This window comes from Amphiura filiformis, chromosome 8 (assembly GCF_039555335.1).
Source record: "Amphiura filiformis chromosome 8, Afil_fr2py, whole genome shotgun sequence".
NCBI classification, from domain to species: domain Eukaryota; kingdom Metazoa; phylum Echinodermata; class Ophiuroidea; order Amphilepidida; family Amphiuridae; genus Amphiura; species Amphiura filiformis.
In genome coordinates, this window is record NC_092635.1 from 5843429 (window position 1) to 5857263 (window position 13835).

Genomic DNA, 13835 nt, shown 5'->3' on the forward strand with positions numbered 1-13835 from the left:
CCCGGAGTAGGGGCGTAATGTACACTGATATCAGCAGTGGGCAGTTACTTCATCAACACTGATATCAGAAGTAGATCATTTACATAATGTACACCAATATCAGCAGTAGACAGTGACTTCATCAACACTGATATCAGAAGTAGATCATTTACATAATTACACTGATACAGCAGTGGACAGTTTCTTCATCAACACTGATCTCAGCAGTAGATCATTTACATAATGTACACCAATATCAGCAGTAGACAGTGACTTCATCAACACCGATATCAGCAGTAGATCAGTTACATAATTACACTGATACCAGCAGTGGACAGTTACTTCATCAACACTGATATCAGCAATAGATCATTTACATAATTACACTGATACCAGCAGTTGACAGTGACTTCATCAACACTGATATCTGCAGTAGATCTGTTACATAATTACACTGATACCAGCAGTGGACAGTGACTTCATCAACACTGATATCAGCAGTGGATCATTTACATAATGTACACTGATATCAGCAGTAGACAGTTACTTCATCAACACTGATATCAGCAGTAGATCATTTACATAATGTACACTGATATCAGCAGTGGACAGTTACTTCATCAACACTGATATCAGCAGTAGATCATTTACATAATGTACACTGATATCAGCAGTAGACAGTTACTTCATCAACACTGATATCAGCAGTAGATCATTTACATAATGTACACTGATATCAGCAGTGGACAGTGACTTCATCAACACTGATATCAGCAGTGGATCATTTACATAATGTACACTGATATCAGCAGTAGACAGTTACTTCATCAACACTGATATCAGTAGTAGATCTGTTACATAAAAATTACACTGATACCAGCAGTGGACAATTACTTCATCAACACTGATATCAGCAGTAGACAGTTACTTCATCAACACTGATATCAGTAGTAGATCTGTTACATAATTACACTGATACCAGCAGTGGACAATTACTTCATCAACACTGATATCAGCAGTAGACAGTTACTTCATCAACACTGATATCAGCAGTATATCATTTACATAATGTAGACTGATATCAACAGTGGACAGTTACTTCATCAACACCGATATCAGCAGTAGATCATTTACATAATTACACTGATACCAGCAATGGACAGTTACTTCATCAACACTGATATCAGCAGTAGACAGTTACTTCAACAACACTGATATCAGCAGTATATCATTTACATAATGTAGACTGATATCAACAGTGGACAATTACTTCATCAACACCGATATCAGCAGTAGATCATTTACAGAATTACACTGATACCAGCAATGGACAGTTACTTCATCAACACTGATATCAGCAGTAGATCAGTTACCTAATTACATTGATATCAGCAGTAGACAGTTACTTCATAGACACTGGTATCAGCAGTAGATAATTTACATACCAGCAGTGGACAGTCATCAACTTATATATCAGCAGTAGATATCAGAGGTGGACGGTCACTTCATCAACACTGATATCAGCAGTGGACAGTAGTTATAATTCATCAACACTGATATAAGCAGTAGATAATACCGATATCAGCAGCATACAGTTACTTCATCAAAATTTATCAACATGGAAGATAATTTACATAGATATTAGCAGTTGGTGGTCACTTCATCATAACTGTATCAGCATTAATTTACTTCATCAATTATATCAGTGACAAGGATGCATATTCAAGGTAGGGGTGCAAAGTGTAAGAAAATGTGAAAATTTAAGAGAATTTCTTGTTAAAATGCTTACCTTGATAAATACTTAAAAGCCATTGTTACTCTTCATCACCAATCACCGCTTCATCAGCAGTAGACAGCAACTGGTTACTTTATCAGCAGTAGACAGTTTCATGTTTTCATCAACATGGATATCAGCATTAGTTGGCTACTATTATGTGATGGTTATTAGCAGTAGATGGCTACCTCATCACCATGGATATATATCAGCAGTAGATAGCTACACAACTCATTGATTTGCTATTCATAACAGTGATGTAGCAAGGGGCAGGGGGACATGTGTCAACAAAATGTTATCTATGTTTAACGTGCATTGTGAAAATGTTTTAAAAGTTTTGATCTCATCCACCCCCACTTTGTAGTAGATTATTGAGTGCTCTGGGCAAAAAAATGTAATGTCTTAAACGCCCATCATTTATGCCTTTCTATCTGCAGTCAAGACCACAAATATTGTCTCAGTCCAATGTAATTTCAGACCTGAGGGCCATAAAAGCCCATGAAAATATGGCATTAAAATATTTTAAGTGCTGATTTTAGCCTTTGTATTCTGAATCAAGAGATAAAATGAGCTCTTGCTTCACGATCTACAAGGGCTTGACGTAAGGAGTAATCATTGAAGTACATCTCAGAACTCATAGATTCCTCCGCGCTGCCATGTTTGTCTATCGCTCATGGAGGGGGAAAAGAGTTGCTCCTGATAATGACACTGACAAAAAGTGCACTCTTATTTGTGATTTGTACTTTCGTAAACATTTGTATAAACACTCTGCGTTTAGACACCGTACCAATATTATAAATTGATTTTGGAGCAACATACCATAATTTGGTCCCTATGAGTAACAATTCAATTCAATTCAATAAATGATGCATTTCCATTTCAAAATCTATTAGGCCATAAGAAATAGAATTGTATTTCTCTTCCATAAAATGTTAGTTTTCACTGTCAGAGATGTCACCTTTGAATTTGGACCCAAACAGATGAAGTAAAGCAAAGAAAATCACTATCTAATTTCAGCACATATGTGTACATCCATATCAAAACGATGCACTTGTTGGCTGCTACATGTGCGTCATTTCACATAATAGCTAGGAGTAAATACCAGACTCATCTCCGAAGTGGAAGTCACTTCAAATCAACCCAAAGTCACATAGTTAGGGAATGTTCTCTGTATTCATAAACCTTGTGACTTTGGGATGATTTAAAGTGACCTAAACTTTGGAGATGAGTCTGGTATTTATTCCTAACTATTATGTGAAATAAGACATATGTAGGAGCCGACAAGTGCATCGCTTTGATATGGATGTACACATATGTGACAACTGAGCCCGGAAGTCGCCAATCATCATTTTTGAGATATTCAACCAAAATATTCTGCTTGAAATTAGCTTTAAAATGATGTATATCATGTCTATAGTACTTGACATTTAAGTAGTGAAAAACCAATAAAACAGTCAATAAATCCTTTGTTTCCTATTGTTTATTGTTAAGTTCAATGGAGCATATCTCAATAGTGGCACTGGCGACATCCGGGCTCAGTTGTGCTGAGGGGTCACATATGTCATCAATGCATGTAATACTGTCGATCGTGACTTAGGGGGCTATCATTTTCTTCAGAAGAGGTGTTCCAAATTTACAAAAAGTCAGCGTCAATAAAATTGCAGCCCTCCCTATTTCGGCAACAAATATTTTATAACCACCGATACACCTTCCCCCTAAAAAGGCTAAAATTGTATTGAAATTAGTCATCAAAATTTTATGAACCCCTATTTTTCTTTCCAAAATTTATGACCCCGTATATTTGGGACCCCTTCAGTAGAAAATGATAGCCTCCTAAGGTAGGTCCTTTTCGTTCCACATAGGCCAGCATGCTTACACAGGCTTTTAGCCTGGCTTTAGCATGTTGTCCCATCAGGACTCGAAGTATGTTTCCACATGGACTAACCATTGAAAGAAACAATTAACTTTGTTTAACAGGGCTTCAAAATCAACAATTATGCATTCAAATATAACAGATCACACAAAGAAACAAAATTGTTGGAATTGTATAAACTATTTTATTATTTCCATCTGGACTGTTCCCACTTATTTTTTGGACCAGTGGTACAACAAAAGCAATACAGTGTGATTCGGGTCATGAGGTATGCAGTCATCTATTTCCCCTGATGTTTATGTTCAAAATACTTGGTAACTAACAAGGTAAACAAATACCTATTACAGTGGTATACTTGTATTTATATTTTTGAAGAAGTAATTTTTGCATGCTTCATTTTTTCACTTCTATTGTTATGGTTATTAGAAACATCTTGGTTTTTTTAAAATTCACTTATTTTGAGAGCGGTGCATTGACAAATCCATGTATTGAATTGTTTTAGTGTCATTGATAAAATTAAAGCCAACTTGAGAGTCTGTGAAATTTGAAGGACAGTATGAAATTTAGCACTCAAATTGTACGTTTACTGTATTTCAATTACTTCACACACAATGCTCCATTATTGTGTAATGGTATTTCATTTGCATTTGAATTCTTGCAATGCCATGGTCATTTACTAGTTGTGAATGGCAAGGAAGCCAAAGTCTATTAACTGTTTAACTCAATGAACCCATCTTCAAATGTCAAACTTGTTTGTCACAAAGTTACAAAACAAAAACCTTTTCCTGGTGTCAAATTCTCATAAACTAAAGAACCAGAACTTCTACAGCATGCACTCACCATTAACTTTACAGAATGAATCAGGTGTGGATTAGGGGGGTTGGGATGGCCCTCCTCCCAAAAAACAAAAGAGGAAAGGAGAGAAGAACAGAGAAATGGGAAAAAGATAAGTGAAAAGGAGAAAAAAGAAATTAAAATTGCATGCAATTGAGAAAGCCCATGCCTAAAAAAAGCACAGTTGGGTCAATCGGAAGTGGGGGGGGGTAGATGTAAACACAGTTGAGTACACATTTCTCTGGCTAATTTATTGACATACAGGGGAATAAAATGGGGAGAAAATATATGTTTGCACGTAAAGGTGCAATTCTGATTTTCAACTGCTTTGATTCTTGAATTCATGATTACATCAGCATAGTACATGAAATTAAGGAATTACTTTTTACTCAGTATAGAGGCCATGTAGTTAAAAGAGCTATAATTAACGATTTTGTCCATTTGAAATGTCTGTCCAACAATGCAAAAATTTGATGGGGCTGGCCTCTATACTGATTACAATTTTAATCATACTCCAAAACATCCCACTAATTTAAAATGTTTACATTTTGTTTCTCTTTAACTTGACCATGATTACAAACTTTGTGGCTTTTTGAAATAAATTTTAACTGATCATTAACATGATTATTACTATGTATGAATGTGCACAACTAAAGAATATAATCACACAATACAAACATCTTACAATATGTAGCATTGCTAGACCTTAGGCCAGGACCAAGACCTTGGAGCATCCTGTAACAATAAGGCGGGGATGTCCAAAAAATAGCAATTAGTTCCATCGTTTGATAAATTACAATACAACAACCTTCATTACACTCCTACAATAGAGTGCCAAACTGATCATGACCTTTACTATATCCACAACACAATTGCAGTGTTTATTATGGACAGTTCACACTTTCATCATTTAATTTATGGTTGAATTTGTTCATTATATTAATGAACCAATTAACATTTTATAGGGTTATGTATTTTGCCTTAGGCCTGTTATTTTAAAGAAGGTATTTTTAGTTGTATGTAAATTGTAATAAATATAAATCTATAACATCATATGCATCTATAACCACTCTATGCATTCCTTTAATCAAGAAATATAGGGTAGTGCAGTATCCTTTACACCCAAATAATAAATCTGTGGCAGTAAAAACATAAATAATGGGTGAGGTCTACTGCCTAGGACACATTATTTGGGTGTAAAGGATAATGCTATACCCTTTATTTCTATTCTATTACCACAAATTTAAAGGAGTATTTCGTGATCCTAGCATCCTCCTTTTATGACATTTTTCAGTAGATATCCACGAAAAAAGTTTATTCCCAAAATTTCAGTTGATTCTGATTTTGTGTTTGCGAGTTATGCATGATTATGTGTATTACACTGATCCATAGACAATGTGTTGTAATTTCGTTCTGGTATACCAGAACGAAATTCATATTTCACGATATCTTTGCTAAACGAATTATACACTTGTCAGTTGTATGACCCACCATACGACCCCCGGGAAAGGTGCGTCATGGGTGGGTCATTTACCACCATGATAATGACGAAGGGGACCGTCATTGTAGCCTTTGGTCCGTCACGACTGTGACGATGGGGTGTGTCAATGTCAGTCAATTTACATACGTGCGTCATGATATCCCCGCTGTCAAAAAGGCCACGGTCGACGCCGAAATCTTGCAGACCGTGATGATGCACACACGTGGTGATCCATCGGCATCATTGCCGCATCAAATACTCTCTACAGGCCCAACAGACTTTCCTTTTCACGTATTTAAAATAGACCTGGATTTAAAATACTTTCATTTTTTAATACGGATGTACATACCTTCTTCTGTCTTCAACAAAAACTTCCAGAAGCAGAAACCATAAAACTTTCCATTCAATGGCGTCGCGTCGCGTCGTGTCGGTTGGTAGGTACATGTAGTAGTCTCATCCCCAGAATGTATGGCCCTATTCTTCTGCATGCACGACAAACTAGAGACTGACCGATCAGATCGGGAGCTTCCTAATCGGGCCGATTATTAGCTTATCGGTAGTGATCTGCATCGCCCGATTTTTCCTTCATCCGCCGATGTAATGCACCGATCACCCAATATCATGAAAGTAATTGTTGAAGCTTAACAAGTATTCATTTATTGGTATATTTCTTTCTTTAAATCAAGCAAAATTTAGCAAAAGAACAAGCTTTGTAGGCGATAAACATATATAAAATCATACCATGATTCAGGCACGCAGCTGAGATAATCAGGTAATTCCCCGCATGCATATGTACTTGTAGTTCTTACTTCCGGGTTACACATGCGTGTCAGATTGGAGACCTACGGGCGTGTGCAAAACTCAACACTTCCGGGTTACACACGTGCGTGTCAGATTGGAGAGAGCTACGGGCTGTGTGCAAAACTCAACACTTCCGAGTTACACACGTGCGTGTCAGCTACGGGCCGTGTGCAAAACTCAATACTGACTTGAACGTAAACACAATATTAAAATGGGGCGATCGAATGAATCGACGGACTCGGATATCAGGGGAAAAGGTAAATTGAACTTAGAATAATCATGGTCAAATTAAGTATTGTAAATGAGCACGGAGTGTAGTTTTGTGCTCAGAGCATACATAATTATGGTAATACTTATCGTACAAGTACCCTTTCAACATACAGGTGAAATTTACTCATGGCGATGGCAGCCATTTTTACAATTGGGGAATTGGTAATCGGTGATCGGTGATCGAATCGGCAGATCAAAGAGGGAATTGATCGGCCAATCGGCTGATTCAGATAGGGACCTGATCGGTCAGACACTACGACAAACAGCAACCGACTGCCAAGTATCGTAAAACTGGGAACGAGTCGAAAGAATGAGGTGTTTCTAGATTTTTTTTCCGCAAAAAGAATAATTGCAACGTCGGCGACCGTGTGTGCTTGATTTAGGAGAGTCATAGGACAGTCATGGTTCGTCAAAATCAGGAAATGGTGCGTCACAAAACTGACGAGAGGTACCGTCATTGCAAGTGAATGTCCGTCATTGTTGGGACGCTGGGGTGCGTCATGGTATATGAAAATCCGCCGCAGGTTGGACAAATGACGCTCCATTCCGGGGGGTCATATGGTGGGTCATACAAATGACAAGTGTATTAATCTGCAAGAATTTTTTTGTACATAAACATTATGTAGCCAGAGGTTTCCAGCGAGATAAAAATCTCAACTTTTTTTTGAGAAAAGTGGGGGATGAGGCTGTGGATCACGAAATGCCCTTTTAAAGGGGAAAAAAGGCATTAAATGTGTGCAAAAATTTGAACTCAAAATCTCTAATGTCCATTTCAGGGAATTCACACTGGCCATAAAGTCCTTTGTAATATGACATTTTACAGTTCTCCTTTTCTGCTTCATGCATACCTACTCACATGGTAGCCATGGCAACATAACAGAATTACACTTCAACCTGTTGAAACCCAAATGATACAGAAGCTTTTCCCTTTGACACAAATGAAATCAAATCAATGTGATATATCTGGAAGAAAGTTCCAATTTTACAGTTAAATAATGTTATCAGCATAGTAACTTACAACTTATCGCCACAAAAACATAGCTTCAAGGCAAAATAAAGCATAATAGCTATGTATAATGTTTGCTTTCGATTGCTGATAATCTAATAGGATTAACCTGCTTCTGGTCCTGCCTGAAATATTTTCTCCCAAGGCTAAAAATGAGGAAGTTTCTGTTTTTACAGGTACAAAAGGCACTACAACTTAAGGCAAATATGTCCGTTTTATCAGAAAAACCTGTTTTAAAGGGTCAGAAGCAGGCAGGTGCAAATCCAGGTTTTTGAAAGGTGTGGCTGCTCAAAAGAATTTATTGCTCGCTTCACTCACACTATCTTCCAGGGTCTATGCACTCACCCAAATTGGTCGACCCATTTTTGTTATGGTAGCTATTTTGCCCGAGGGGGTCAAACAAAGCTAAACAAGGGGGTTAAAATCGCTCATTTTTGGTGTATATCTGAACAGGTTTTTTTATTAACTGAATTTCTAGTCAAGAAGGGGTCAAGAACCTAAAGTTTTGCCCAGAAAGATCAGCATTTTGAGCAGAAAGTAGATTATTACATCTTCCCCAATGATGTAAAAAGCTACACATAAGGTTAGTTCATCAGTCCATCCCCTGTTCTCCAAGGATAAAAACATGGAAGATATTCTTGTTTTGTGTTCAATGTCTGAATCTTTTTTGTGTTTTATTTCCTCAATCCATTTAATCTGCCATTATATTTCATGTTTGTGGTGAAATCTATACAATAATATAGTTCAATAAAAAGGCAAGGGCACTCTAGGCAAGGGCAGTTTCAATCAGCTGTGGGCGGTATAGAGCAAAATTAATGTAGGGACTGACAAAATATGCAAGGATTTATGACCGGATTTCATTATTGCATTGGATTTCATTATTGCTACTAAAATTGGCACTTTAATTTTGAAGTACCTTCTCTCATTATCATTAATTCTTGGGCACCACAGTGGAAAAAGATGACATTTAATCAGTACTTTAAATAACAATGACCAAAACTTGGGAATTGTTATTGGGCAATATGTGAAGTGGCCCTTTTACTCAGAATGAAGATATGCCAAATATCTATTTGACAAAGAATACATCTATTTTTACAGTTGCCATAGCAACAAGGACTAGAAATGCTTGCCTAACCAAAATATTCAACATTTACATGTAAAATTCAACATTTAAAATCGTCACCTCTTGTGTGGGAGGTAAGGTCATGTCTTCCACAGGGGGTGTATGGATTTCAATTGGAATAGCCCATTATTATAGTGTCTGTTATCATCTTCCAGGGGGTGTATGGATTTCAATTGGAATAGCCCATTATTATAGTGTCTGTTATCATCTTCCAGGCATGAGAATAAATTTGAATTTGTACTTCAATGAAGTAACTTCCCAGACAGTTAACTGAAGCATAAAGCATGAACTTAACATTTTTTACTGCCACCGCATATTTAACAAATTGAAAAGCACAAACCTCAATTGTTGTGAACAATATTACAGACTGGTGTCATAATTGTTGACTTAAACTTTACTTCAGTTTCATTTGAGAAATCAAGAAGCAACACTGATTACATTGCCACCTTGACTGCACACTGGCAGTGTTGCCAACGCCACAGTTAAGCCTTTAAATTGGGCTACTTGCTGCAACTGAGACGACTGACTTTGTTCATAATTATGTTTTCAGAATCTTGCATCTCATTATACCTTTCTACAATAACTATTTCACCACTTTGAAAGTAGCCTCATTTGCACACTCAGGAAGGCTGTTCTGAAAACATAATAATGATAAAATTGTATGCATTGACCTCAATACACAAATTTAATGGTCCCGTTATGAATTATAAAAATATTGTGCTTGGCTTCGTCTAGCTCAATATTTTAAAAACTCATAGCAAGACCAATAAATCTGCATATTGTGCTCAAAGCATACTACTTTTGTGTCAGGGTGCTGAAATATTTTAGTTATGAATATCAAGACAGTTGTCCATTGTTTAGCTGATTGTCTCTTAAAGCTACTCAAGTGCCAAATTCTGATTAAAAATGTATTATAGATATTTCATTTATCAACTTTTCTAAGAACCAGTAAGTGCTTCTACAACCATTTGGGTAATTATTTTGTTGAAATGACTGCAATCATGTGGATTTTGGGTGCTTTTTGGATATCTGTAAAAGTGATAATGTATTAAGTCAAAAGTTGTTGCCTGACAAGTTATAGCACCACTGTAGACAGACAGAGATTGACTGTAGAAGATGTGGTTATGACGTCATGATATCAACTTATACCTAAAACATTTCACATGTTGACGTTTTATTCAGTTTGACTAATCACTCAGTAATATTGTGGTGTACATTGATTAATCACAATTTATTCAAAGAATCGATATCATACCAGTATCAATTTCAAATAAATGTAGTGTGACCCGGAAACTCATGTTAGTATATATTGCAAGTGTAAGGGTTGTAATGAAAATAACCACAACCTCCAAACTGAACTCAAAACAGTAACACAATATAGGTTAATCAATAATGATGTGACATTGGTTTTCTTGTCATTAAAAAAAAGAAAAACAGGTAATGTCAATATTAGTCAGTATGACATATTTCCTTAAATACATGTAGGCGAAGCATACCAAGCTGAGTTGTACTTTTACTCATGCATCTTTGCAATTAGAGAATAATGCTCTATTGTGTGATATATTAGAACTTTTTTTCTCCCATACACCTGTTGCTTGAGTGAACCATCGAATGCAACCACTTTTAGAAGCTCTCTATATTGTATTATCTGTCATTTTTATGTAAGGTTAGTCTATCATAATACAATGTTCTGTATTATATTTTGCTGCATATAAAATGCTAGTCACATGCAAAGTTAGTAAAAGTTTGGAAATAAAAGTTCTTGTAGAAATCAAATTCTCCTACTGTGTCTGATGCAAGCATGTAGGTTTCCTAGACTCCAGCACAAGCATCATCCTCATTCATTATTCTTCCAAGCACAACTATTGATGTGGAGGTGAATATCACCTGGTGTCCAGCACATGCATCTTCCATGTTTCATCTTTGCTGATTTTAGGTGGCACAAATATGGCTATATCATCTGGTGATGGTAGTTTTCTGGCTCCACCTTGGTTGATGGCTGCTGCAGCAATTGCAGCTGATGTAGACTGAGGCCCAAAGCTCTGAAAAGAAGAAATTAGTACCAGGTTACTAATTATCAAGATATGAGAAAACACCCATCTCAACAACAACAACAACAACAACAACAACAACAACAACAACAACAACAAAATACACACAAACTGACAGACTATCTAACAGGACAGAATGATACAGGAAACATCCAGGCACAAGGTCTTCTTTGTTAACATTGGCCAACCTTATAACTGATTAACCTACCATTATAAGAAGGAAAGAGGCAGTGGCGGCGGAAGCGATGAAATTTAAGGAGGGTTGGGGACAAGCATATTTTGTTCCAATTTTACCAAAGATGTGTTTTGCTATTTGGAGACCAGTGTGCATGAAGTGCGCAACATTTTACAATTTTACCTTTTTGCTCAAAAAGTATTGTCATGTCTGACTTTTCAGGGATATGTAGTTGGAAGTATAATTATGTATCGACCATCTAATGCAGAAAGGGTATTAAGCATTCTAAAATATATGATATCTGTAGCTGAACATTAATTAGTAGCATTGGGTTACATCTTCCTTCTTTTATTTTTTTGACATTGTCATTTAGTAAATAAGTGATGGTATTTGAAAATATAAATTGTTTGGTTCAATTACATCCATCCAAATTTACACTTACACACACTGCAAAGCCAAAAAAACAAATTTATTCTTTACTTCCGAGTTGAGCCGGGAGTTGAGCTAAGTTGAGCTGTAAAATATAATGTGTTCTTTCATAATGTATTATATTAATAAAAAATACAGTTGCTTTGCTACTGAATTCACAATTGAAAATAAAAAATCCCATCTGACCTATGACCTACCAATTCTCACCATTTATTGTAATGAATAAAAATAGGACTAATAAAGTCAAGTATGTAAGCCTACCCTCCGGCTTATTTAACAGGACTTAAAAAGTTCACTTGTGTATGTGCAATTTTGCATTAAAAAATCTGTAAATCTCAAAGAGTTTTTCAACTTTGGTTAAATACCTTCTCTTATTTTGAAATGTATTTTTAGCTTTCATTGTAAGTTTATTGTTAAATAACATTTGAATTCTGGGTTGAATGTCCTACAATTGTACAAATACATTTTGCGATTAGTTTTACCTCAGTGAATACAATCCTCTGCTGCAAGTTTCCTTATATTTTTAATTTTTTTCAATTTTACTTTTCATATTTAATTCAAAAATCTTCTTTCAAATGAAACCTAATCATGAATACAAATTCACTAATTTTCTTCCTTCAGAACATAAACCACTCATGTTCCCAGTATGACACTTGAATGTATTTGCTGTCAGGAGAATTCAGTTATGGAAGAAAGAAATAAGATTGTCACCCATTTATAACAGCTTTAATATATATGTGTCATTTTTCAAGAGAAAGTACCCGTCTCATATAAACACCCAGGATGAAGAGATATAAAAAGTTATGGGATCAGGCCCATACACAGGATTTTTTTTGGGGGGGGGGGGCAGGAGTGTAGATATCGAAAATGGACCGTCTTGCCAAATGTTGGACAATGCATACAAAACCCGATTTTTTTGCTGGCTATTAGGCCTGGGAAAATGTTCACTTCCTAGGAATTAGACGCATTTTCCCCCAACATATCAGGATTTCCACCATTTCATTTGTATTTCTATATCCAAAAAAGCATAATTTCCCTCCTGATCACCAATTTTTCTGCAAATTGGGATTTTTTGGGACTTTTGTATACTTTTGCCAATTTGGGGGATGGTGGGGATGCAGCTGCACACCCTCTGTGCACGGGCCTGTATGGGATGTTTCACATCTAAATATATGAAATACAATATTCCAAAACGAAATTTGGTGAACAACAAACAAACAAAAAATTGTTGTAAAATGTTTAAAATCCCAACAACTTTATTCAGAGATATTTTTAGTCCACTTGACAGTGTTTGGTTTGTTTCAAATTTGAGATTTTATAGAGTTGCACAGCTGTCGCTGGTTGTCTTTTATTTCTTCAAACACTTGAAAACCAAATGATTATTGTGCAATACTTTGGACTTAATCCTCGATTATAGGGTGAATAACCAGTTATTACTATTTTCAAAGGTCATCTGATGGAGCTCTCACAATTTTGCCATTGTTTAATTTGGTAAAATAATTATGATAATTTCAAGAACAAAGAAAAATAAATGCAATATGCTGTATTTTGCGAATTAATTACTGTCATGTGACTGATGAAGGATGCATAAAATGGGCTATTCTGTTTAAAATCCACATTACCCCTGTGGAAACTTTTGGAAATATCTTCCACAGGGGGAGTAAGAATTTCAAATGGAATGAACACATTACAATTGGTGTGATATGCACTTACTGCACTTATTTACCGATTCTGTTAAAAAGAAGAAAAAGCTTCATTTGAATTTCATACACCCTCTAAGAAAGATTAAACCTTAATCTTTCACAGAGGGGTCGGAGGGTGAGTTTCAAATAAATGGCTTAATGTGCTAAATCCACTTGAAATTCATACTCCCCCAGTACTCCTCTGTGGAAGATATTTCCAAACTTTTCCACAGGAGTGTGGACTTTAAATGGATTGGGCTATTTCATGTCCACACTACCCCTGTGGAAGATTTCGGAAATATGTTATACAGGGGGAGTATGAATTTTAAATGGAATTAACACATTAGACCACTCCATT

General features: G+C 36.0%; 1 protein-coding gene across 1 annotated transcript in view; it reads right to left on the bottom strand.

The window, feature by feature from the left end:
• Positions 1-8915: 8915 nt before the first annotated feature.
• Positions 8916-13835, bottom strand: part of LOC140158543 (putative elongator complex protein 1) — a 64671-nt gene continuing 59751 nt past the window's right edge. Inside the window, exon 27 of the mRNA XM_072181665.1 lies at positions 8916-11182. Within this exon, the coding sequence (XP_072037766.1) occupies positions 11024-11182 (159 nt within the window). The 3' untranslated portion in view covers positions 8916-11023. The remainder of the gene's footprint in view (positions 11183-13835) is intronic.